General features: G+C 45.7%; 1 protein-coding gene across 1 annotated transcript in view; it reads left to right on the plus strand.

Annotated features, from left to right (window-relative positions):
* The window catches only part of GPC4 (glypican 4), a gene marked incomplete at both ends in the record, with an annotated part of 65,287 nt that extends 38,661 nt beyond the window's left edge, over nt 1–26,626 (plus strand). The window contains 7 exon segments of the mRNA XM_080352439.1: nt 5,520–5,911; nt 15,989–16,154; nt 21,773–21,903; nt 22,104–22,250; nt 22,651–22,787; nt 24,937–25,112; nt 26,418–26,626. Coding sequence (XP_080208565.1) covers nt 5,520–5,911; nt 15,989–16,154; nt 21,773–21,903; nt 22,104–22,250; nt 22,651–22,787; nt 24,937–25,112; nt 26,418–26,626 — 1,358 coding nt within the window.
* Between the last annotated feature and the right edge of the window lie 218 nt (nt 26,627–26,844).

Raw genomic sequence — 26,844 nt, forward strand, 5'->3', positions numbered from 1 at the left:
CAGACGGCCCTTAATTAATCATAACCTGGACAACATGTTAAAAGTATACCTGAAAAGCTGGGTGGCGAATTATCTGAAACTAATTAATTGTGCACATAAAAATTCAGCATGTTGTGTGTTTGAGCCTGGTTTTATTTGTTTTTTAAGGTGTGTTGAGTAATTGAATGTCTACCTGGTATCTGTTTGCATAGTCAATTTGGAAACCTCAAACAGAGTAAGGGGAGTTGAAAACACAGCTCTAAACTAAGCAAACCTTGTGCATGGGAAATATAGCATGTCCAGTGGCTTTTGGGAGAAGGGTGTGTGGTAGTTCTGGTCTCCTTTTGGAAGGACACCAGCACACCTGAACATGGCCAACAAAAAGGCATCTCTAAGAGAGCACGTTGGCTCAATGGCCTTGTCAAGCTCTTGGATAAGATTCTCTACCTTTTTTTACATGGCAGTTAAGGTTTCCTCTGCTCTAAAAAAATGGTGGTTTTTTTAGTGTTGACCCCTGGGTTGCTGATGGTTTGACTCTTTGCAGTTGCTAGAAGAGGAGTGAGCAGGATGCCACGGAGCTGTGCTTCTCTCCAGGAAACTATTCTCTGAAATAAATGCATTTCATCCCTGAAGATCAGGAACATCAAGGCAAAACTTTGCACTGCTAAGGTGGTCAGCTATGGCTTCAGCCCTGAGGAGTCCCTGCCCGGGGCACGGCTGGAGGGCCAGAGGACGCTGGTGCTTGGGTCCTGCCGAGGGGCAGACGGTGGCAGCGGTGGCAGGAGGCAGCTCAGGCCTGGCAGTTTTGCTGCTTCTTCTGTCACCAGCATTTGTAGGGCAGTTGCAGATCTACCTGTGGGTGAAAGGGAACATGCCCCTTTGTATTCATTTTATTTTCAGGAGCTGCCTTTGATTTAGGTTGGACTGTGCCTGCTCTTAATATGTCTGATAACGTTAGCAGGAGGAATGGGGAAACGTTACATCCCTTCTTACTTTAAAAAAAAGATATTTTCAGATGAGACCTGTGAATCCAAGATCAAAAACAATATTAGGTATGAAAATCCAGGGAATTGATATATTATTGTCTGAGGGTGGAATTTGCCCTGTGCCTCACATTGGGTGGAGCGATTGTGTTTCTGTAAGTACCTAATGTATCCACAATTTGGGAGAAAGATTGTTTTGAGTTATTCTGGCAGTGAGAACTGATGTCATGTGGAAGCACCTTGGGGAGGTGCGGTGCTCTCCTGTGCTGGGTTACTGGCAGGGCTGTTCTGCCCTCAAGCTGTAGATGGGTAATACATCTTATTACCTGAAAAAAGGAAATTGCTGAGTAACTATGGTTATGTTTTCCCATTGTGCTCTTTTATGGAAGGGTTTGTTCAAAAGCAGAGACTTTTTTTGCCCCAGGACTCCTGTTGCAGAGAAATACCAGATAAGCTGCATCCAGTCTTTCTTACTGTTTCATGACATCTTTAGGTTTTCCTCAAGTGTTTAGCACTGAAATTCTACCCTGAAATTAAAACCTGTTAGAAGAATAAACAGAGCCCATAGCTGTAGATTGCCTGACTGCAGATTACTGCCTTTTTTTATCTCTAAAAATTAATTGCATTGGAAATGTCATCTTCCTTTGGACGTCAAAGTCTGTAGTGTCCACAGAATTTATTTTGCAATGCAGACAAATTTCAGACTTCCTTCTTGGCATTAGGAAAGGTTTTGTGGCTCTGGTCCGGCTCTGCAGCTCGTCTGTGCTCTGCAGACAGCAGCACTGGTACCCTCGCCCCTGCACTCGTCCTGAGCATCATCACCCCAAGCGATGAGATGACTTTGCATCAGCGGGGCATAGATGAGATGGGTTGAAGCAGTAAAATGTGGGCTTGCTTCTGTACCAGGTGGGACCAGAGCTGGCTGAACCACGTTAGCCCCAGCGCCTTGTCTGATGATCCGTCCTCTGCCTGTGAAGATTAAACAGAGCAAAGGGGTGATTTTTCTCTGCATAAGCCAAACATGTCTCCACACTCTACTCTTAGCTAGGAGAACTACGGAGACCCTTAAGCCACATGCTGCTCCTGCGGGTCGGTTCGCAAAGCCCTTCCCGTTGTTGTGTGTGCTTTTGCCTGTTTGTTGACAGAGGGGCCAGCTCTTGTTCTGGGAGTTTAAACAAGATAACTGGTAGGGAAAAAGGAGCCCACCATCCTTCAGGATAGAAGTGTCTGGTAGAGCACTGGCAAAGTATGATTTGTCATCTGTGAAAAATGTTTGCGTTTGACAGCTTTTCACAGGAAGCCTGTCAGAGTGATAATTTAATGAGTACAGATTGCTTGCAACACAGCTGTAAAACGTGCTTTTACAGTGCTGTAAAATAAGCAACCGAGGCCTTTGTGTGTTTGCTTTGTTTGAGAACAAGTCAACTTCTAATACAAATGAAAGGTGGTCATTTATTTTACCCAGCAAACAGTCAAGATGTAAGAGAGGAACCTGCCATTTTTCTTCTTGTGGTGGCAAGGTTAATGCTGGGTTACATTGGTGTTTGCTAATCAGCTTGTTTCTGTGAAGGGGAGAATTAATATCTAATTAGATGTAGGGAGTTACTAGTCAGATTAGCATTTAAGTAATAAAAAGGACTTTTGGGCTTTCTTCTCTTCCTTGCAGACTTCTGTGCCCGTGATTTGCACAAAGAGAAGCTTAGTGTTCCTTGCTGTGCCCAAGCTGACTTCTTGAAGGAGAGACAGAAACTGGGCATGCAGGCTTGTAGTATGCCAACAGCTAGAGTAAATCATATATATATGTGTGTGTGTATATATATGTAAAATTTAATCCCTGCTGCTGACCAAGTTAAGAGTGCTGATGCAACAGCTGTGCATTGCACGGAGGAAGATGTCAGCTAGCTGCCCTGCATGTCCTGCCACTGGGTCCATCCTGTCTTGCAGGTGTGGGGTGACCCCATGCCCTTGGTACCCTGCTCGGCATCCCTCTTGTGCACCTTCCCAACTGCATCCCTGCCCCAGGAGCCTCAGGGTGCCAGTGAGGCCACCCATGGGCCAAGCCAGTGACAGTCAGCAGGACATCCCATCCGGCACGGTTTGGGATGCAGACACGTGCTGGCAGGGATGCTTTGCGGGGTGGGAGCGTGGGTGCTGACTCCGGGCTGCAGACACAGCCTCCTCTGTCCTCGTCCTCTTCTTATTTGGAAAGTGGCACTTGAGAAACGGGTGTTTTCTACCTCTGAGAACACTGGCTGGTGCTTGAGCCAGGGACCACAGCTTTGCTTCATGCCTCCTTCAGCAGCATCGTGTTGGGGCTCTAGAAGTGGCTGGTTTTGGTGGAAAGTTTGCATTTCATTTATTTACATTTCTTTTGGGCAAGGAAAAGCTGCTGGCTGGAAGACTGCGGGTGCACAGGTATCTGCTGCTAATTAGGTTGCAAATTTTTTTGTTTTCAGGATAATTAATAAATATACCTGGTTCTAGCCCACATGAAAAACGGCTGAGACAAAGTGCTCTAAAGCCTGGCTACAGTTTATTGAATTCCCGCTTTAAAGTGTAACCAATAAAATGAGTTTGGGCAGGAGAATAAATAGGTTATGGTAATATGGATGTATTAATTGAGATTACTTTCCTGGCTCAGAACATTGGTTTGGGTTCCATGAATGTAATTTCAAAATCTAATTCTTTTTGAAGAGGTTGCTGATGCCTGGCACAAAAATATTTAAATGAACAACTTATTTGGTGGTACTAAAAGGTCTGAGCAAAGGAAGGAAGTGAGCCTTCAAAATGATTAAGTGAATTAGAAATTAATATACACCAAGCTAATCTCTATAGTATAAACTCAACAGAAAAAAATCTTCCTGGAGAGGAAATGCCAGTCATGGGAACGAACGTGGAGGTTCCTGCTGATATTGGACAGAGGACATGTCGGGTGTTTGAAATCAATCTCTTCTTCCCTGGATCATTTCTCTTGTGCTCCTAAGAGGCTGCATTATATACAGCCATGTCAGGCACTGAGCCCCATGACTTTGTTTGTCAGGAACTCAAAGAATGTTTCAGTTTTTCCAGAAAATGTTTTCTGTGTTAGGCTTTGTTTGTACTGGAGCACTTTGAAGATGAAAATCTGAACTTCAGCATACTTTTAATACGTTTTAACAAGGTTTAAATTCACACTGGGCCAAAATATTATCCCCCTACCCCAACAACTTCTGGCTCTAAACATTACTCCTTTGAGGATTAAAAAAACCCACAGAGGAATGTTTTATTAAAAAATATTTATTAAATATGAGTCATGGAAAAGCAGAGGTCGGGCTCCTCGATTGCTGCTGACATGCAAAAAATAAGATGCTTCCTTGCCTGCGCTGTGCATGCCAGTGGAGAGGCTGTGCAGTTGGCTTAGTGGACCCTCTCCCTATTTTTAAATTTTAATTTAACTCATCTATGCACGATCTCCAAGGCAAAGGCTTTGCAGTGGGGTCTTAGCTTAGACCCAAGGCTTTAGTGGGACGGTCTTGACGGGGGATGTTCTTTAAGCTGACCTGGCAGATGCATCCGGTGTGCCAGGTGTCATCAGGTCAGCTCGTTATCAGTGTTGGAGATGTATGTGGCACTGCCAAGATGTGGTGACAGTGTTTTGGCAGCGGCTGCCCTCTGGCACCGGGCTGTCTGGTGCTCTGGGAGGGTGAACCAAAGTGGAGGTCTGCTTTTCCAAAGAGGTGAAGCCCAAGGGCCCCTCTCCGGCTGCTGTCATCTGAGAAATCTCTTCGTTGTTCTTGTGCCAGGTGTTTAGCCCTTGGATTTTGAGAAAATTCTGGCTTAATTGTGTGAGAATTTTTTGTACTGCCAAAAATCTCTAAATCCCAGTCTGCAATCAGGACCAATTAAGTGATTAGAGACAGGCCTTGCCCTGAGAGCTGACAAACTCGCAAGACAGAAGAGAGAACCTGCAGGTAGATTTTTGGATTTGTTTTTAAAATGTATTAAAACTTGTTAATTTTTTGAGTCTGGTTTATCATCACTTCAGAAAATAGATTGACAAGAACTGAAAAGACCCATTTGTGCAAAATGGCTGTTTAATGAAAGACCACTCATTTATTTTGGGTTTTATTTTTTAATAATCTTGTGCTTTGAAATGACTTTTTAAGATGGCTGAATGGTAACATAAGAAATTGTGCTGGGTTGGCTGAGACAGGGTTAATTTTCACTGAAAGCTGAGGGGAACACAGCCAGGAGAGCTAACCCAAGCTAGCTTATTTTTTCTTCGCCCCTCATTTTGCTGGCTTTTGTCATGGTATTCCAGATGTGCATCAAAGCAGATTTCACTCATGCAAGCCTTCCGATCTGGAGAGAGGGCGACAGGGGTTGGTTTATGAAGAGAAAAATTCTGAGATAGACAATTTGTTTGAAAACTATTTGGGAGTCCTTTAACCTTCCATTTCATTTTGGTGATGGTCTCATTGCGCTGAATTTTCCAGTTAAGCAATGGCAATGGTTGTAGAAGTGTGTGAGCACAGAACCAAATGCCCCTATTTACCCCGTCTCCTTACTCTTTTCTAGAGTTCTTCAAAGAACTTCTGGAGAACGCAGAGAAGTCTCTGAACGACATGTTCGTGCGGACATACGGCCGTTTGTACATGCAGAACTCGGAGCTGTTCAAGGACCTCTTTGTGGAGCTGAAGCGGTACTATGTGGGTGGCAACGTCAACCTGGAGGAGATGCTCAACGAGTTCTGGGCGCGCTTGCTGGAGCGCATGTTCCGGCTGGTCAACCCCCAGTACCACTTCACGGACGAGTACCTCGAGTGTGTCAGCAAGTACACCGAGCAGCTGAAGCCCTTCGGGGACGTGCCGCGGAAGCTCAAGCTACAAGTGACACGAGCGTTCGTGGCCGCTCGCACCTTTGCGCAGGGCCTCGCTGTCGCGAGGGATGTCGTGAGCAAAGTGTCCGCGGTGAGCTCCATCCCATGCTTGTTCCAGCATCCCACAGACCCGTGATGGGTGGTAGCATCTTTCCCTGTTGTCCTGGCTGTATATTAAGGGTGTTGGTGGTAGTTGAGCACAGGTGGGGCTGAAGTCCATCTATGTGGGACTGAAGTCCATCTATGTAGGCTAAGCTGTTGCATGGCAGAGTCATGTTCCAGTGCTGCAGCCCAGCAGCAGGGATGTTCCTCAGATTGCTGTCTTCTTGTCTAGGAAACAGCAATGAGCAGGAAATTAGATACCTTCTGCAGTGGAAATAACCATGTTTGCTCATCTAATGGCTGTATCTTCTTAACATTGCCTTCAAATTACAGCGAGTCATGGATGCTCTGAGCATCTATTATGGAGCAGGTGATGATTTGCTCCTTGCTGCCAGGCACGAGGAGAGGCTGAGCATGAGCAAACAGCACTTTTATGATAACAGTGAGCCAGAGCCGTATGCACAAGGCAGGAGCCAGTTGTACTTGATGCCACACACGTAGCATGAGTTAGACCTCAGGCCTTTCTGGTAAAGTTGCTTTTTTTGGGGTCAAACAGATGTGACATGTTGGTCACTTAAGCGTTTACTTCCCTCTTCTTATAAACCACTTTAGAGTGGTTTAAGTGGGGTGACTTTTTCTTTTTGACTTGAGATTTGTCTTTAATTTTAGTCTGAGTTCTATGATATAGGGAACAGGTGTGGTCAATAATCCCCTTAAAGTGGTTGTGTAAGATAGCAAATATTAGTGATTTCCTTTTAACAAACTCAGTTAATTTCCTGTGGGCTATAGAAGATTTAGTATAATCATTTAATCGGGCAGAGAAAGGTTTACTCTCTACCTGGTTACAGAGTCATAAACCACCAGATTGAAAGGGCAGGCAGTAGTTTGAATGACCTTAAGTTCCAGGAATGGGGAGAAAAAAAACCCAACTAAAACAGCCAGAAAAGAATAGCTGTTTGGACACTCTTAGAAGCAGAAAGCAATTTTGGAGGCAGCATAAGCAGCTTTGTTAAGTGAGATAATAGTGATGACTCTTGCATGAGACGTATCTGTGTGCTGCTGGTTGAGGATGGATGTTGTGAAGCTCTGTGGGTGACACACGGGGTCCCTCTTATGAGACCGCAAAGTTCTCCAGCCTTGGGGTGTAGATGATGTGGGAGGAAGGGTTGGTGCTGGGTGAGGCCAAGCGTCTTATCTCCGTACCAGGTCACTGGCCAAGCCTGCCAACCTCTTGACTGTGGTTTCAGATTTGGTGGCTTGTGTTTCTGGCCGTGTGGCAGATATTGTAGTCAGGGGATGGGGTTTTCACTGCTAGAGAGTGCAGATGAAGTATTTGGGGAGGGGTCCATCTGCTAAGCCCCAGTGTGGTTTTTGGGAATGTGCAATCACTTGATAGGCAGTAAATGTGCATGAGTGGGGGATTGTGTTTATGCTCCATCTGCTCAGAATTCATCAAAACGTCTCCAGACTTGACACGGGACCACGAGGGCTACGGTCTCCGCATCTGTTACAAATCAGAGTCGTGAACCTGAGGTGGCGTCGTGATTTCTCTTTCCCTTTTGAAGATTCTCAAGTGTAGAGTTGCCTTCAAGTCTAGAATTAATTGCTTGAGTGTGGAAGGTTACCCAGAGACCCACTCAGCTGCAAAAATAGCTCACGCACCGTGGACGATCACAGTTACCACACTTTCCACTTCACTTTCACAAGTTGCGCTGGAGATCCTGCAACAGATGGACTTTTTGAAGGGGTAGCAAATGTCCCTGCTGCTGAATACCTAAGTTTTAGTTGCAGCTTAATAATAATAATAATTATAATAATAATGTTTTAATCTCATTCAGTGGAAATCTAATATTGCATTTCTGCAAGACACAATGGGAAATTCTATACCCGAGTTTAAAAGCTGATATTTTTATGCCCGATGCTTTGTGGTTGTGTTTTGGGGCTTCCCGCATTATATATAGATTAGCCTGGCTTTGCTGAGCTCTATATAATGACTCTGACTTTGCTTCCTTATTATTTTTACTCAGGAGTTGTAGTGGGATGACTGCTTATACCAGGGATTAACTTGAGGGATAAACCTTCTTTTCTTCTTTATGAAAAAATGTCCAAAGCAATGCATATTAGTTTTACTTTTACTGTGTTTTGTAACAAGCAAGTTAAAAGTGCTTAATTGAAAATCCTCAGGAGGAGAAATACAAACTACTGCGAGACCCAGCTGCTTCTTACTTTCCTGGGGTGCTACCAAGAGAGCGAAGAGCACTTTACAGTAGAACAGCCTTGATGACTTTTTAATGATCCTTTATGTTTTTATATCTTCACTAGGGATGTGTATTTAGAAAGGTATTGCTCTTGCATGAGTTTGGGAGTAAAGGGGGAAAGAAGAGGGAATATTGAAAAGCTGCAAGTAAGCATGATTTCTGAGCCAGAATGCTAGAAAGTAACTTTTAATTTGTCATTGGATGGATCAGAAGCTGTGTGCTGCTGCCCAAACGCACAGAGAGAAAGCACAGGCTTTTTTCAAACCTTGTCTGAACCCCACAATTTTGATGCTAAGGTCTTCACCCCTCAAATTCCCTCCTTTGGACCCCAAAAAAGTACGGAACTCTCCAGATGTATCCTGAACTGCAGGTCCAAGAAGAAAACCCGGGATGCCGTTTCTGCCTGCTGGAGATGTGTCCTGCGTCTGAGCTGGGGGCCCCCAGCCCTTCCCTCCATCGCCCGCCGATGCCTGGTGCCTCCTCTCTGACCTCCCTGCCCTCGCCTTCAGGAGATGGAAATCTGCCCATCCCCTAATCACTTGCTTGCCCTCGACAAGCACTATAATCAGCCGGGTTAAATTGCTGCCAGCAGTGACATTTCCTGCCCCTCAGCCAGGGGTGCAAAAAAGGAGCAAATGCAGGGCAGAGCCCAGAGTGACCAAAAAGAGGTGAGAATCTACAACTGGGAAGTTCTCAGGCTTCAGAGATGTTCCCTTAGTTAATTACATGTGATTAAACCTGCAGCCGAGAACAGGGTCATGACACCTTTAGGGGCAAAATGCCCAGCGGCTTCTTGGGTGCAGGTCAACTACAGGTATGCGGTAGAGGTCCCTGTTGTGGGGGGAGAAGAAGGTGAAGTCAAGGACTGAGCCCCTGGCAGTGTGTTGTAGGGTCAGGAGGACCCTGCCCAACCCAAAGGCTGGGAGGTGAGGTCTGGCTGGAGGCCAGTGGCGGAGGGGTGTGAAGAAAATGCGACATCAAGTCCCTGCATTAGCATTACCATATCTCTGCAGGGCTGCAGCCAGGGACGTGTGGATGGGATGTTGCTGCAGTTGCAATGATTGTTCTGGGGTTCTTTTACCACTTTTCCCTCTTGCCCTGGTTGTCTGCTCATTTGAGGAACTACTGGGAGCTCTGGAGCTTCTTGAATCACCTGCCTGACAAGCATTTGTGTGCTGAAAGCCACGTGAAGAGTGGTTGCCACCAAAGCAGCTGGGCTGCTGGAAAGGGGCTTCCAGCTCGTGCTTGGGAACCCTGCCTGTTTTTCCAGGACAGGCAGCAGCTGCAGTTGTATGCAAGAAACGGTGTTCAATTTGGAAGTACAGGTATGAGCCATCTGAAATAGTGCACAGCTTCATGTGAGGAATACATCTGCCTTCTGCTGTTCTCAAGAGATGTTAACATCTGCGAGGAAGCTGCTGGGAGATGTTTGCAGTGCGTGCAGGGGGCTCAGCTTCCTTGCTATCTGCATTTCTTCCCTAATGAAGTGTGATGATAGCATCCAAAGAGGGAATCTTCTTCAGACCGCTGAGGGAGGAGAATTGCAGAGGAGGCAGGCAGGTTATTGCCTTCCCACAGCCACTCCAAACCTGGAGTGAGAGCCTGGTGGGTTTTTAACCCCTTTTGTTCTGAGCTGCCTCATCTCTAGTGAGACATCCATCAAGTACAAGGTGATGAAGCTGCATAAACCAACCCACCCCAGGCCTGTGGATCTCCCTTACTTCTAGCTGCATCTCCGGAACCATGGTCCTGCCCTTTTCTGTGTGGATGCTGAACATGGACCAGACATCAGCTTAGGAGAAGTGATGATAAAAATAATTTTTATTAAGACCTATATCATCAAAAGTATTAGGGCACTGAGCTCCTGTTCCAGTAAATGTTATGCCCCTCGTAATTACTGTTTGAGGACCTGAAAGTTTTGTCAGAGAGCAAAGGTCCAGTCTGTCTTTGTGTGATCTTTGCCCTTGGTTTGGCTTAAGGGGAACATACCCTTAATCCTTTTTCAGGAAGAAATTCATGTTGCTATATCCAACAAAGCTGGGCACCCTTTGGGTAAGAGCAAACTCTCACAGAGAAGTGACAGAAATGAAATGTGTTCCTTGCATCTGTTGAGAGGAGAAGGGCGGCAGGTGCCGCTGCTTCATGGGGAACTGAGAACCTGCCAGAAGAGCTAAGGAGCCTTTTTAATGTTGTGGAGGGGCCTCTGAAGAAGCAGTGCTGTCGAGGCGGCAGATTGGAAGGCATGGGGGCGAGACTGAGGGGCTGCTGTGCACAAGGACGATGCCTTCCACGTGCCAAGGGCAAACATCAATGCAGAAAACAATACCGAGCACTTCTCCACATCAAAGATGACCCTGAGAAGACCTGCCAAGAATGTGGCTGCATCTGCCTCAGCTCCAGCCATCTGAGGGTCTGCACTGGCAGAGCCTTCAAAGCACGCTGCAGCGGCAATCATCGCGGATTTAACGGGCTGCGAGGTGTGCGTGGATGTGGCTGTGGGGTTGGAGCCGATGGCATCACCAGGAGTGTTTCAGTCTGCTGGGTGTTTTTCAGTGTGTGTTGTTCTTTTTCTTTGCCTCCCCCCACACTGTGGTTCTGCTGCTAATTTTGAAAACAATGTGAGGAATAACTGAGGAAGTTTTTGAGTGTAGCTGCCAAGATAAATGTTCTGGCTGTTTTGCTCCTTAAAGCAAACAAAATGCTCCTAATTATCTGCTGTGTCTCTGGGCTGGGGAGAGGCAGGTGCTTTGGAGAACAAGCTTTGTTTGAAAGGTGCGTTGGTGTTGAGGACACCAAGAGCAGGAGATGCTGACCCTGGCATCTCTCCATAAGCGTTTGGTGCAAGAGGCGTCTGCCTGGCACTGAGGTCCCCTCTGCCTGGCATAGGCTGGGGGTGCCATGGGGGGAGATGAGAACATGGTTCTTCTCTTTTGACATGTTAATATGAAGATGGAGCAGGTTGAGTGGTGTGATTCTCAGGAGCTCTGCTGTTCCTCTCTGGCCATGTCACATATGGGGAGGGAGCTGTAAGTAGGAAATTGAGCATAAATATACTCTTGAACATTTCCTTACACAGAGGTGAGTGTCCCCAGCAGGATAAAGCTGCAGCACACATCACCATGGGTAGCAAATGTCTCCGAGGCACAGAGCCGTGCGGTTCCCAAGTATCGATCCTAAATGTGCACCCTTGTGCAAGACCTCAGAGGCCAAATCTGTGGTCTAACCAGATGCTTGCTAAATTATTCATGTGCTAGTACCGGGCCAGAAAAGTTGGTTAAGTGCGTAGTTAATTCCAAAACAGTTTTGTTGGAATATTTGGGGTGGGGAAGCAAACCAAGAGCCACCCGAGTGATCTTCTGCTTCACAGTGAGCGGAACATCTGGACCAGAATGTGTCAAGATGATGCTCTTGCACAACACTGAGTGAAGGAATCAATGATGCAAGTAAGGTTGTGTTAGTCCCAAAAATCAATTATGCTTCACTTGTCTAAATTGGCTGCTTACCTGGAGTATCCCACAGTCCTTCAGTCAGCTTTGAAGTTAGATTTTGAAGTCATCATCTTTCCGTATCACTGAGAAGTTACTCCTTTGTTCTTCTTTATGCCCTAATTCAGTGTTTTTCTTTAAAACGCAAACAAACAAAAAGAACCCAAAACCAAACAAAATCCAAACAAACCAACCCCACAAGAACACTGTATAAATCAGAAGTAATTTCACTGCATTTATTTTCAAATTGCTGGTTTTTTCATGTTTTTTGGCGGCTGTGCTGCTGGCATGGCAACACTGTTGTTGTGTAAGCTTGGAAAATAAGCAAGCCTGAGTTATCAGTGTTATTATAAATAGTTATTAAAGCTGACAGGATTGTAAATGTTGCTATTAACATTCTTAATGTAAACTTGAGGGTAGAGTGAGAGAATAAAATGTGGCCATGGCTGTGTGGCAGCTGGTGGGAGCTCCCCACAGGACCGGCCGTGGCTGGAGCTCTGTCATCCTTCCTCAGATATTCCTTGCCTTGGGAAGGAGGGGAGAAAGAAACCAGTTGCTTCTCTGAACTTTATCTGCTTGCATGGATTAGTTTTTCCTGAGTTTTGGTGGCTTTGTGGTAGGCTGCTGACATTTTACTTGGTAGCTGTGTGCTTTAACGGTGAAGTTTCTACCAGATATGTGCATCCAGATGCAATTGCCAACGAGTTGGAAAAGTCTAAGGACATAGGGCAAACAGTTTCCTTTATGCAAGACTCCAAAATGGGTTGGATATAACAAGGTACCAACAACAACAGCAACAAGATTTTATTTTATGGAGAGCATGTCGTTTTTACAAGAGTGTGATTGTACCTTCAGCAATTAATCTAAGTTGCAGGGTATCTTAACAAATTTGGTATGAAACATTTGGGTTAAGCCCAGAATTGTTTGCTCTTCACTTAATTTTTGTGGATTGTGTGCAAATATGTATTTGTAAAGAGCAAGCTTGATACGAATGTGAAGATTGGTGCCAAAACACATCTGTTAGCAGCTTTTAATCTTCACGTTTGACAAAGCATATAGACATGGACAAATTGTAATTTACATGATGAAACCGCAGGGTGATGGATTGCTGCAGCGGTGTGGAACGCCATGGAAAGGAAATAAATTTCATAAGATAAAAGGAAGGGGTTGGAGTGCATTTACTTCTATTATAAGCTTTTACAGGGTTTGTGCACTACATCGTTACTACTACCTGGGCTCAGATCTACTAAAGTAAATCCTCTTCAGCAAATAAAGCTTTCTTTGCAACTCTTCTTTATTAGAAAGGAGATTATTTGATTTTGAGGGTCATTCTAGAGTAGGGTTTGAATGAACTTGAGTTGCTTTCCAAGATAAACACAACCCCAGAACAAAGCATATCTGGGTTTACTGTTACATACAGTGATGTTTTAAGAGCTTGCACCTGGTGTGGCAGAGCAAACATGAAAAGCTTGTGAAGAATTGCCCATGCAACATATGGCACAGCCCAGTGACAGATCCAGAATTGGTCTGGACTGGGTACAGACCCCTTGCCAAGGGTTAAGATTCTTCTTGCTGTGATACGCAGCAGTTGAGCACTTATCCCTGCTGTAATGAGGTGTAATTGCTCATAATCTACCTTGAAGCTCTCTCGTAGAGCTGATCTCTGCTTGTGCTTTTGTGTTGCTTTCTAACACCAAAAAATGCCAGATCTGGACTGATAATTTCCCCTTCATTGTCTTCACCTGCACTGCAAACCAGCAGCTTCCCTGTGGGTTACGTACATCACTAGTCACGGCTCAGTTTGACTGTCATTGCGGGCTGGGTTTGTCTTTTCATCACTCCATTTGCTCAGCTCTGTGTGGGGCTTATTGCTGCAAACCTACATAGGGGAGGAAGCAAAACTCCATTTGCTTTTAAAGTCATCCTGGGTCTCTGTTCAAAGGACCTAAATCTGAGTGACAGTCCCTTGTCATCTGCCATGGAATGTGGGAAAGCGGCTTCAGTTTCCCCTACATCTACTGGGATTCATGAAGTTCAACCCCTATGAAATATCAAAGCGGGGTGGATGCTGCAGAATTGCAGGTGCTGGTAGGATGAGCCAGGAACCAACGATGGGAAGGTGCCTCCTGGGTCACTGCCGCGTGGGTGATTTTTGCAACACACTGTCTTCCATAAAGCTGCAGCTTTCCATGATAGGGTTGGAGAAGTCTCCTGCTCCTCATCTTCCTTTGAACTGCTCTAGCACGTGGCTGGGGCTGTCAGCCTTTTCCTAATTTTCTTCCCAAGGAGGATGCAGGGCAATTCTTTGAGGACCAGCAGTGGCAGGGCAGCCAGGATCTGTTGATAAGCCTCAGGACTAAGTGTGGAGGTCCTGACACTTGCCACCAAGTGACGCAGGAAGAGTTTTTTATCAGAGAAATTACTAAACTGGGGCATCCTTCAGAGCTCTGTCTCTGGGTCTGAGATGTTGTTTGGTTCCCTCTTCCCCCCACTGCAACTTTTTGTTATGCAAGGACTGCACCATCTGGATGGCAGATGATACCTTTACATTTGTCTGGTTTCAGTTTTCCTACTAGAAATCATGTGATTTAGCTGGTTTCTGTTGCTTGAGCTCTTCCCAGTGTTTGAACTAGCTCTTCTTTAAAGCTATGATTGCCCAATAGGGAGCTTTCTGCTGGGGCTCCTGCTATGCCTTCCAAATACATACACACACACACACACACACACACACATATGTATATGTGTTCTGAAGCATCTGAATCTTATTCCCCCACCACTGCAAACAGCTTTCTGCATTGAGTCTCCTTTTGCTCAACCAGTTTCCTCATGGAAAAAAAGGAGATGTCAAGTTGACAGAAGAGGTAGATTTTTCTGATTTTTGTTAAAATCCGTTATCTCACGGTTTCATGTGCTGCCACCTGGTTTTTGCACCAGAAGATCACGTTTTGTTTCTCCGTAGCCCTCATGCTGAGGTGGGCTTTGCAACAGTGAGGTCCTCTGTGCACATGTGATACCAGGTTGTCTTTGCATACGTTAATCTCCATTCAGTCCTGTCACCCTCTGCCATTAAGTCACTTTCCAGACGTCCAGCAGATGGGTTGTGGTGGCCATCCACATCTCCAGCCATTTGTACTGAATGACTTCTCTCTTCCTTGAGGCTGCATGTCTGTCTCCTTCTTGGGCACCGTCTTGGATTATACCCTGTTTAGAGCACTCTCCATAAACGCTTTACAAAAAGTCTCTAGCACATTGCTTAAAACACCAGAGACAGCTTCTTTTTTGTCAGTATATCTCTGATCGCATCTTAATTTACTGTTTTCATGTGTGGCTAATTAACACTTAAACTTGCTCTTGAGGGAGCTTCAGTGCTTTAGATGGACCCACCAAGTGGTCGGCACTAGTACATGGTGCTAGAGCTAATGCTCCTCAGACTGACTGGGTGGAAATGGTTTCAATGAATGTTTTGAAGCTGAGCCAGAAAGTGAATCAAACATGAATGACCATGAGTCACTTTGGAAAACAGCCCCGTTGAGAGCTCAGGGGGTGACGTGCCTGCTGCAGACAGCTCCGCTTGCACGCCCACCCGGCTTCAAGGGTCCTCCCAGCCTGTCCTCGCTGAGGGGCTGTAGCTGTCACCTCCTTGGGTTGTGGGGGACAGAGTTATTTAGCATGATGGGTGTTGAGTGTAAATGAACCTGGGCGTCTGTCATGTAAATGCTGTGGTGCAGGAGTTGAATGTAAGATAAAGGAGTCAGTCTCTGCTGGAGAGCCCTGCTGGGCGATTGTCTATGAGGAGCTGAGGAAGAGGAGGAGGGCACGCTCCTGGCGGGTTTGGTGTGGGATAGCAGCAGACATCCCATCTCAGCTGCTTTTTCCTGAGAAATCCTGGCGTCTTCTTCAGCTTGCATTTGCAGTGGGGCTTGGAAAATGCAGCTTTGCATTAGGCGTTTTGGCTTGATGGCCTTGTAGTGCCTTCCCTAATCCCAAATGCTTCATGTCCCCATGGGGTGCTTGTCCTTGCAGCCCAAGGAGCGGTCCCACAGTACCAGGCAGCTTTCTCTGGGTATATCGCAGTGCATGTCATGTTTTGCAGAGGAGGGGGCTGGCTGTGACCCCTGCAGTGACAGGTACACCCAAGGAGATGAGCTGAACCCCTTCATCTGCTCCCCAGATACTGGGGAGCTCTGACTGGGCAGTGGTGGCCAACCCCCCTGCATCTCCTCTGCACAGCTCTGTTCCCACCCACTCCGGGGTAATCGCGTGGGTTGTTGGTGTAGTGGCCAAAGGCTCATTTTCTTCTTTCCACCTTTTCTTCTTTTAAAGGTGAACCCCACGCCGCAGGGTACACGAGCGCTGCTGAAAATGATGTACTGCCCGCACTGCCGAGGTCTGGTGTCGGTGAAGCCCTGTTACAACTACTGCTTTAATGTCATGAGAGGCTGCTTGGCCAATCAAGGGGACTTGGACGCCGAGTGGAATATCTTTATGGGTAAGGCATCATGAGTTACAACTGCACATGAGTATGTATTGATACTGTGTCCCTCACCTGAATGGTTTTTGGGGGTGGCTGTGCTGAGCCATAGCAGGTTTTTTAGGTGCCTCTGAACAGGTATCTTTTACTTCCACATCTCTGTACACAGCACACCTTTTGTAGTTCACATTAATTTCTAAATAAGTGAGACTTACGTTGTGCCGGTGACCCCTGTTGCAGCAAGCTTTAGGAAGATGGAGCTGCCATGTGCTTGTAGATTTGGAGTGTCTTCTACTTACTGGAGCAAGTGTGTTTGCAAGCTGCTTTTTTCCTTAAAACTCGTTATATGTTGTCACCATACAGCTGTCCGTCCCAAAGCCAGTTTTCTTGCTCAGCAGTCTGGGAGTCTCCCTGCCAGCTGTAGTGAGCTTTAGGAAAAGCTGTAGGCCTGTATTTTACATTAAAAAAAAATTGAATGGGACATGTGCCTGAATCTGGTTTTAAACAGCTCATTTGGCGCCCAGCCACCATCCTTTTGAAATGTCGATAGGCCTTACGTGATGCTGTGTGAGTGTTTTTGCCATCCTCTTCCTCCCTCTTCCATGCTTATAAACAGTATTACTCGATATATAAAATTTGGGCTGAAATGTTAAATTCTACCTTGGGTTACGGCTCAGCAGAATTGGCGATGCATCATGTTTGGGGAGCACAGGCAGTAGATAATGTTAAATGTTTTCATTTGTGCTCCTTTTCCAGGAGGTTTGATTTATCTGTGGGCGAGCATCCTTTGGGAGCAGTCGCTTCGCTCCAGTTAATGTGTGATGAAGTGCACACATAAAGTATCTGCTGCTATTGACAAGGCTGGGCTGCTTTTCCCATCCCATCCAAAAAAAAAGGAAAAAAGCTGTAAGAAAGACAATATTTCCCTTTCATTAAACTGTGAGATTAAAAAAGGGAAATTGCTGATAATTGGCGTTTCAGGCTGGATTTAAATCTTTGAATTTGTTTCCCCGTGTTTTGTGCACTGGCTTTTCACTTGGCTGCCCGTGCCAACTGGATGTGTGCAGGGTATTATTTTCAGAAGGCTTTTTTTTGCCTGTGTATTCCATATAGGGAGTTAAATGTGACACTAAATCGGGTTTCCAAGTCATTCTCTGGGCGGCTGACACTCCCCCTCCCCATTCCCCAGCCGTCTTTCTCATGAGAATATTAAGTATTTCAGCTACAATTGTTGCTGAAATAGCTCAAAGCCAGGAGACTTGCAAACATCTAGTCCAAGTAGAAAAGAGGAATCCCATGAAAGGGAAGGGCATAATGCCAGAAAACAGACAAAAGCACAAGCAGCTAATTGCTGTAGGTGGTATGCGGCAAAAAACGAAGCTCGGGGGAAGCCAGCAAGCCCTGTCACACAAGACTGATCAGGGGCTGCATACAATAATTAAGATTATTAAAGAGGACAAAATAAATAAATGCGATTCCAGGTTGGAAGCAAAGCTTCTTGCAGTGCTTCCTCCCCAAGGGGCTCTTTGCCCACTCATTACTTAAGTATGGTATTAAGCTTCGTTATGTTTATTGGCAGTATTTGCTTGGTTCTTGCACTCTGGGTTGATTCTTGCAGTGAAGTACGGATACTGAAAACTTAAGCTGTGCTTTCTTTAGGCAGTTTGATAACTGAACAGGTGCGGGTTATGTTCCAGATTTTGAGTTCTATCCCAATTTGCCAATTAAGACAAATTAAATTAAATAGATCTGGTGCTTGGGACAGAGCATATGTCACAAATATCCTCTCTGTATGTGTGTTTAACGCTTTAAATAAATAGTGATTAAAAATCCCACAACAACAAAAAAACCCACCTGCATGGGCTCGATGCTATTTTGCATTGTGGGTTTAAGTACTAAGTTATGGCAATGATTTATTATGCGTCAAAGCCAGGTTCTTAACCTAGCGAAATAATTTAAAGGTAGTTAAATGGCCAACTTGCAACAAATGCTGCAAGTATATCTGAATTTGAGTGCGTGTGTGTATAAAATCTGCATCTGCGTGTGTTAGTGGGTCTATGTGTAAGTCACTCACGTAAAACTTTTCCAAACTGGGATGTAAAGTTTGTAACTGGCAAAAGAAGACTTTATACTTCCTTACTTGTGAAAAGTACTGTTTAAAGTTGTGGCATATGAAACAATGACTGAATCATACTCTTTTTTTCCCCATTTAACGATCTTTAAATTATTTCGCCCTCTATTCCTGACACAATTGTACACCAATTAGGCAGGGGTACACTTTGTTTCAAGCGAGCTACAGGAAGGATTGGAGCTTTCCTGAATGAAGCCTTCGTTTCCATGATTTGATATTTTTTTTTCCACAAATGTTTGCTCAAAAATAGAGAATTCAGGCTCCATATGCATATCTGGAGTACTACTTTGTGTGCAAAGAGTTTTTTTTCCTCCTTAAAAAACATTAAAAAGATTGTTGTTAATGAATGGTCAAGGTTTTTCCCCCTGCTTCCCTCCCCTTTTAAATCAGATCTTGGGGTTAAGACTGAAAACTGCCTTTTGTTCTTCAAGTCAGACAGTGAGGCTGAAGATGTGGGTTTCTGATTATTGGTGGCACAATGAGAAAGAATTGCCTTCCTTCATGAGAGCGAGGTGCTTTGTCGCCAAGGATTGTCTCAATGCCAGTAGCAAGGACAAATGTATGCAGGAGGAAAAGGGTCTTTGAGGGATGGTGCTATATGGTGTGGGTTGGTTCCCCTCCACCCCCCCGCCCAAATCCACTTCTGTCTCCCCATCACAGGGAGGAGACAGTCTTTGTCATGCTGTGTGTTTGTAATAAATGGTCAGGGTACATTTTTCACTCTGCCAGACTTTTTATTTTCATTTTCTGGAGCAGGTCTGAACCTCCTCCCTATGGCTTATAAATATCAATTATCTTGCATCAGCGCTGGGGCAAAATAATTGATATTTATAGTCAACTCCTCTCCCCCAATAATGGAAAATCTTTCTGGGAGATGAGTTGTCCCGAAGCTTCATTTTAGGTGTGGGTGCAGCGTGCCTCCCCTCCGCAGGCAGCGTTATCCTGAGCCCAGCCAGCCCTGCTAATGTCAAATGAGGCTGCTGGGGACATCAGCCAGATCCTGATGGGAGGTAAAAGTTTGCAGGATGCCCCCAAAATCAGAACTATGAGTGAGGTAAAGCCCTTCAACACTGCCTTTTTTTTTCTGTTTTACCTTTTTAATGAAAACTTATTTCATTTAGCGCTGCTGGCCAGGATCTATCCCAGCTCCAGAACTCCTCCAGTTGAATATATTCTCCAAGGGCAATTATTACTTTCCTTATCTTTTCTCGCCAGCTTTAGCAGCTCTGCTGGAGGCCGAATGCATTTTCTCTATGGGCAGTCAAAGCGGAGGCTGCATTCCTGGGCTGTGATACATGGAACGCCATGGCACCCCCGCTAACAAAGGGCCCAATTCGCTCTACATTCCCATGGTCTTGTGGATGGCCTGCTCGGCTCAAAGTTTACAAAGACGCCAAACAGCCAGAAGAATTGGGGTTTATGTTTCCTTTCAGTCTTTCACAAACACTTTATTGATCTGCGGCCTTTCCTGGCCACTCCGGAGAATTAAGTAGTTACAAAATTGAATTATTTTTCTTTTTTCTATATTTTTTAAAAATAATTTAAAAGTGCGTTTTGTGTGTTTTATTATCTGCCTATTTGTAATTTTTTTATTTGAAACAAGCAGCTTCCTGCAAACTGCGGCGGGATGTTCTTTATGCGCGTGTAAAACCCCAAAAGCTTTGACAATGATGAACACATTTAAGTTGTGCTCCACTTGTTTACAAAAGTCTCCATTTGGTAGCACATCAAAAGCATTTTTCTCCCCTCCGGCACAATGGTATATTCATGCTAGCAGTCATTACTCAGAGATTTGAAGCATCACTTTATTGGAGCCCACCACAATACAGTCTAAGACTCTTTGTTTCATTTGTTATTACCTTTTTTTTTTTTAATGCTTTTAGTTCAGACCTGTTTGTAATCCCTGAGGGCTGAATTCCAGCCATGCCCTGCAGCAGCTCGTGCCTGCAGGGCGAGGGGCTTTCCTGGGGGCTCCAAATCCCCCACGGGTTCACCCCTCAAACGCCAACACCTTGGCGGAGCTGCCCGAGTCCTGGCTGACGTAAATCATTGGAATATTGAGTTGTCTTTAAAAAGTGGATTTACAGGCTAGGAAGGCATCGGAAGTTCATGCGGGGAGTTTGGATATTACTAGTAGTCATAGCGGTAATTATTATTATTGTTATTTATTAATACACAAGTAGCTTGATTGTGTATTTGTCATCAGTTTGTGGTTTTCTAGTGTGGTTTGACTTGGGCACTAAGGCAGCGCTATCACTGAATTATTCAATATGTGGAGTATCTTTATAGGGCATTCACAGGTAGCTGGAGCCCGCAGTTGTTTTCTGCTTGTTGAAAGTACCTTCTGTGCTTAGGAGGGGGATGAATGTCATGAGAAACACTTTTCAAGAGAAATTAATAGACCAGCTGTGAAATGCCCATTTCTGATTAATGGGAGGGAACAGGCGTGTCCTGGGGAGCCAGAGCAGCTCCTCGGGATGAGGGTTTCCTTGGCTGTCATGCCTCTTGCGTCATGCAAACTAGGAAAAATTGAAGAATTAAATGCAACAGGAAAGTTATGAGTTTGTGGCAGAGCATCAATAAGTGATGCAGGAGAGGAAACCAGCAAGCGGGGTGCTTTGGGATTGAGGGACTGCAGTGAAAACGAATGTTAAATAAAGGTTGTGATGGGCCAGAAGAGATGAGTGCTTAGCACCAGGTGTGAACCTGGAGGCACCTTCCAGGGGAGGACCAGAGAGGGGCCTTAAATGCCAGGCAGATGAAAGCCTTAATGCCAGTAATAATTTCCCAGAGGAAGCAGTGGATGTTCCAGTAGCTGCTGAGTTTAATGATGTATTTGATGGGGACGTGCATGTCAGCACAGGAAGAATGACCCGGTGTTGGCTGAGGGACGTTTCCATCTCCCCTTGCCTAGAGATGTGCCACATCTATCATTAGTGCAGAGCGTTTGCCCTTGTCCTATGTTGTCCTTGTGTAGATTGTCCATGTGATGCCAGAAGGTGCCATCTTTGGGCTTCCCCAGGCACAGCAAAGCCTGTAGCTTTCCAAGTAAGGGAGAGATGGTACCAGTTATCATCTTGGGGCCTTTCGCATTGATGTCTTGGATTCATGACTAGCATGAGGGAGCCAGTAGCTTTGAAAGCAGTCTTGAAAAACAAGTGACACAAGGCAACCTTTAATAAACCAGCATGGAGAATGAGGGTGTTAGTAATGCTGGTTCTAATGGGAGGAACTGATTACAGGCTGCCCGTTGACAGGCTGCGGTGACTCTCCCTCCTTTAACAAGGCTTTTGATGTATGAGAGCCTGTGGCTTGGTGCTGGCAGCCTGTAAGTGCCTGGTGAGGTTGTAGACTCTGGGAACGGAGCAAAATATTTCCTGGAGATGTGCGCTGGTCAGAAGCAATGTTGTTGTAGTTAGTATCCGTGTGCTCAATCTGTTATTCTTGTTATCTGTTATTCTTGAAGCTCCTCCATTCAACGCCTTAATTTCTCTCTTCGTATTAGATTCGATGCTGCTGGTAGCAGAGAGGCTGGAGGGTCCCTTCAACATCGAGTCAGTCATGGACCCCATTGATGTGAAAATTTCAGATGCGATCATGAACATGCAGGAGAACAGCGTGCAGGTGTCTCAGAAGGTAAATGGGCCAAGAGGACATTTGGGCTTTATTTATCCAATGTGTTTTATTTCCTTATTCTTGTCAATATGTTTTTTTCTTTAATGCCCTCTCAAGTTTATATAAAGCTGATGTGTTATTTTGGGCGGGGGCTGGAGCCTGGAGAAGGGAGGCTCTTGTGACCTCCTATTTCATAAAACTCTTTCCCTACTCTCGCATAGGTTTTCCAGGGATGTGGCCAGCCAAAAACACTTGCCCAGGGCCGGACTGCTCGTTCTGTCTCCGAAAGCGGTTTCAGCGCTCGTTTCAGACCCTACAACCCGGAGGAGCGGCCGACGACAGCCGCCGGCACGAGCCTGGACCGACTGGTGAGTGCCTGGTCCTGCCGGTGCTGCACAGGCGCTTCGCACCCACGTACCGCAGCTTATCATTTTCCCGTTTGTAATTTATAGGGTTTCTTATTATTCCTTGGCTGTCTTAAACTCTCCGAGGGGTGTAATCTGCTCATGGCTCTAGATGTGAATTACCTCAACGCTTCTATGTCAGAAAAGTGCCTGTTTTATGGGCTTGGCTTATGAGTAATATGGGATTGAGGAGCGCTGTTTAATTTTGTATTAAAAAAGTAAATCAACCATCAAAAAACGCAGCCTGAAGATCTGGCCTATACACGTCTGTTGTGATAAAAAATGCCTTTCCAGCTTCACTTCTAAGGAGCATTTGTTATTCTGCATTATGTTCTATGTTTCTTTTTTTCCTTTTATTTAATAGGTAACTGATGTGAAAGAGAAGCTGAAGCAAGCCAAAAAATTTTGGTCATCTCTCCCTGGCAACATTTGCAATGATGAAAAGATGTCTGTAGGCACTGTCAACGAAAACGAGTGCTGGAACGGGAGTGCCAAGAGCAGGTTTGGCAAAGCTGTCGCCCCCGCTTAAGCCTCTCCCTCTCACCCCAGCCTTTCCTGCTGTACCAGCCCCTCTCCCCAAACCCTTTTCTCCTCCAGGAGTGACCCCAGCTCTCCCGAGACGGCATGTTGCCATTACCCTCATCTTTTTTTTGAGGTGCGAGAGCTTAAATGCAAAGCTAAAGGCTTGTCCGAGCTCTACGTGGTGGTTTGTTTTAAAGGAGAGAACTGAGTCTTTATATCCAGACAACAGCATCTCTCCTTGGACCCAAACTGGTTGCTCATGGGGTTGGGAAGGTGACTAAATCCTGCATCACAGCCACAGAGCAGGGGTGCTCGTGTTGTCTGGCAGCACAGTTGCCCCAGTGCCCCCAGTTGGTGTTTCTTGTTGAGCAAGGGCAAAGTGATGGAGGCGGGTGACAGGCCCACTGCTCTGCTGTGGGGGTCAGTGGTTTTCACACTCACTTTCTATGGAAAAATAGTTACAAAACTTTTTGTTGTTGTTGTTTGGATGTTGTTTTTTTTTTTTTCTAAAGAAGAAATTGCCAGCACATGAATAAGCCAAAGGTTTTCTGTCATATGGTTTATGTAACTGCTTAACTTTCTTTTGGAAATAGAAGTTTCTCTTTTTCTGTTTACTTACTGAGGAAATAAGCAAAATCAAGATGTTCCATTTTAAAAAAAAAAAAAGAAAGAAAAAGTCATCCAGGATTTTCCAGCAGTTTTTTCCAAGTAATAAGTTTTTACCCTGGATATTTTTGAGACGCAGGACTGAGCCATACTGCAGAAATCTTGCACTATGTGTGCCTGAAACTCTGCCTCGCTCAGCCAGGGTGACGGTTTGGGTCTCTACAGTAAGAAAAGGTTGTGCCCTCCCAAGGTGCTGTTTATCAGCAGCTTGTGAAGAGATTGTCATGGCAGTTTTCTCCAGTGTGTGAGGTCCAGTACCAGTAAGGAGGCGAGATGGAGATTTAGCAGCACTGGGCAAGGAGGCGGGGAGGCTGGACCTTGCTTACTGCATCCTCTGTGCCTTGTGCAAGATATTTTACTTTGCTGTTGCAGTTTTCTCTGTGGCTCAACTAAGCTACTGGTTCAGTAATTTTCCGGACTTTTGTCTTTCTGATAGCTTTGCAACATATAATATTGAACATAAGCAAACAACAGTAATAGTAATAGTAAGCCTTCCCAAATATAGGACAGGGTTTGGGCATGCCCTTCAGACATACACTTTTATCTCACTCCTTTGTTTCCAAGATCAGTGGATTTCTCTTTTGTGATACTGATGTTGGCCTCATAACTAAGAAAATTAATGTTTTCTTCTGTTAAACGGTGATTTTTCTTGCAAGTCAAGTAAAGAGATAGGGGAAAAAAATGTCCTGTCTCTGCTCTGTAAGGTGATACTCCAAATACCTTTTTCAGGAGACTTATTCTCTGTTGGGTTTTGTTGCTCATTCTCTTAAACCATGAGCCTGTCCATGCGTTCAGATGTGCGGCCGTGCAGACCTGAGCACGCACACCGTTGCAGGCTGAGCAGCTTGGCTGTTCTCCGCTTCGATGCGTGAGGTTACGTTATCTCGTCTTCAACATCACAGATGTTTCTTCTGCTGGGGTTATTAGGGAAATTGCATCTCATGGCTGCATGGTGAGAAGTACACATTTAATCCCCTAGCTTGATGGTTAAGGTACATCATGCAAAGCCAGAATGACACTCTTGTCTCCAACAGTTACTATATGTTTCTCTGGAATAACTATGGCCCTAAAGGTTGTCTTCCCAAAAGTGTCACTTAACTGGACATCAAGGCATCTCAGCAACTTGTTTTACTCTGTTGCCTTCAGTGAGCTGATTTATGATGTTGTAAGCCATTATTATTATAAACCCAGGGTCTTCCTTGTCTTTTCAAATTGGGGGCAAAATTGTCTTTCTCCTGCCTTTGTGGCACAGGGTATATGAAAACAGTGCTTAACATCACATGTTGCCCAGGTTGCAGGGTGGGGAGATGGGGTAAGAAGACGAGGAAAGGCTCTGTGAGGGTTCCCACGTGGGAAGATCGTGTGGGGCTCAGGATATCACCCAGGCTGGAAGCGGGGGTGACATCGGCATGAGACCCCACCAAGCTGCAACTGGGTACCAACAGGAATGGTTTCTTTTCAGGTATGACTTCGCAGTGACTGGCAACGGCTTAGCAAGTCAAGTGAATAATCCGGAGGTAGAAGTTGACATTACAAAGCCAGACATGGTGATTCGCCGGCAAATCATGGCTCTGCGGGTGATGACCAACAAGCTGAAGAATGCGTACAGCGGGAATGATGTCGACTTCATTGACATAAGTATGTTTGCTGTTGTTTGCCTTTTTATTTTTCCCTTTTTAATCTGATTTCATGCTAGCAGGAGGTACCTGGTTAAGCTTCAGCTATGGATACATGTGTTAGTAAAGAGGGTGGGAACTGGCATCTCTGACAGGCTGTGCAAGGAAGGTCATTCCCATAGAATCACAGAATAGTTTGGGTTGGAAGGGACCTTCCCAGCTCCCCCAGTGCCCCCCTGCCATGAGCAGGGACATCTTCACCAGCTCAGGTTGCTCAGAGCCCCGTCCAGCCTGGCCTGGGATGTCTCCAGGGATGGTTCATCCACCACCTCTCTGGGCAACCTGGGACAGTGTTTCACCACCTTCATTGTAGAGAATTTCTTCGTGTATCTAGTCAGAATCTCCTCTCTTCTAAGTTAAAACTATTACTCCTTGTCCTATTGCAACAGACCCTACTGAAACGTCTGTCCCATCTTTTTTATATATATTTAAGTATTTTAAGCACTGAAAGGCCGCAATAAGGTCTGCCCAGAGCTTCTCTTCCCCAGGCTGAACACCCCAGCTCTCTCAGCCTGTCCTCCCAGCAGAGCTGTTCAGCCTCGGATCATTTTTGTGGCTCCTCTGGCCCCTCTCCAACAGGTCCATGTGTGTCTGTGCTGAGGACCCAGAGCTGGACACAGGACTCCAGGTGGGGTCTCACTGGAGCAGAGCAGAGGGGCAGAATCACCTCCCTCCACCTGCTGCCCGCGCTGCTTTCGCTGCAGCCCAGGATATACTTGGTTTCCTGGGCTGTGGGCACACACTGCTGGCTCCTGTGCCATCCATCACCCTCCTTGGGCAGACTGTGTCACCCCTCACACTAAAAAAGTGTTTCCTGATGTTCAGAGGGAACTTCCTGTGGCTCAGTTTGTGCCCATTGCTTCTGGTCCTGCCCCTGGGTACCCCTGAAAAGAGCCTTACTCCATCTCCTTTGCACCCTCCTCCCTTCAGGTATTTCTATACATTGGTGAGAACCTCCTGAGCCTTCTCATTTCCAGGCTGAACAGTCCCAGGCTTAGCTCAAGAAATGGGTACCTCCAAAACGAGTCAGAAAGCGATCATCAAAACATTTTTCACAGCATAGTTCCAATAGACTTCATCCCTCAAATCATGTGTTTGGATGTGGCAAGCAGCACACTAAAGTCTCATTAAGCAGAGAAACCTGCGCTTGCATCTCATAAATGTCAGAACATCCATGTGCTTGCTTTTCCCCCCTGCCCGCCGCCTTCTGCAAGCGCAGCCGGGTGCTGCGGCCGGAGGACGAGCCGTGTCTGTCTGTCTCCCGCAGGTGAGGAGAGCAGCGGGGAGGAGAGCGGCAGCGGCTGCGAGCTCCAGCAGTGCTCCCCGGAGTTCGAGTTCAACGCCACCGAAGTCACCGGGAACTCCAACAAGAGCGATAAGAACGTGAACACTTCTGCCGCTACCAGGAGCGGTTTATCACAAGCAGCCTTGCTCCTTAGCATTTTGTTCTTGGCCGTGCAAAGACAATGGAGATAATTGTGCAGCATGGGGGCGGGGGGGGAGGGAAAAGACTTTTATTACTGGAGTTAGAAGGCACCTGCTTTCACTTTTATACCATCTAGGGACTTTGCTTTTTAAGTTAATGGACAACAGTGTACAGTTTTTACTATGTTGCCGCTGGTTTTAAGATGAATTTTCTTTTTTCCCTTGCTATTCTGGGAATAACAGGAATGGGAACTACCAGTCTGTCCCAT

This window comes from Nesoenas mayeri (genome assembly GCF_963082525.1).
Source record: "Nesoenas mayeri genome assembly, chromosome: 13".
In the NCBI taxonomy this organism is placed as follows: domain Eukaryota; kingdom Metazoa; phylum Chordata; class Aves; order Columbiformes; family Columbidae; genus Nesoenas; species Nesoenas mayeri.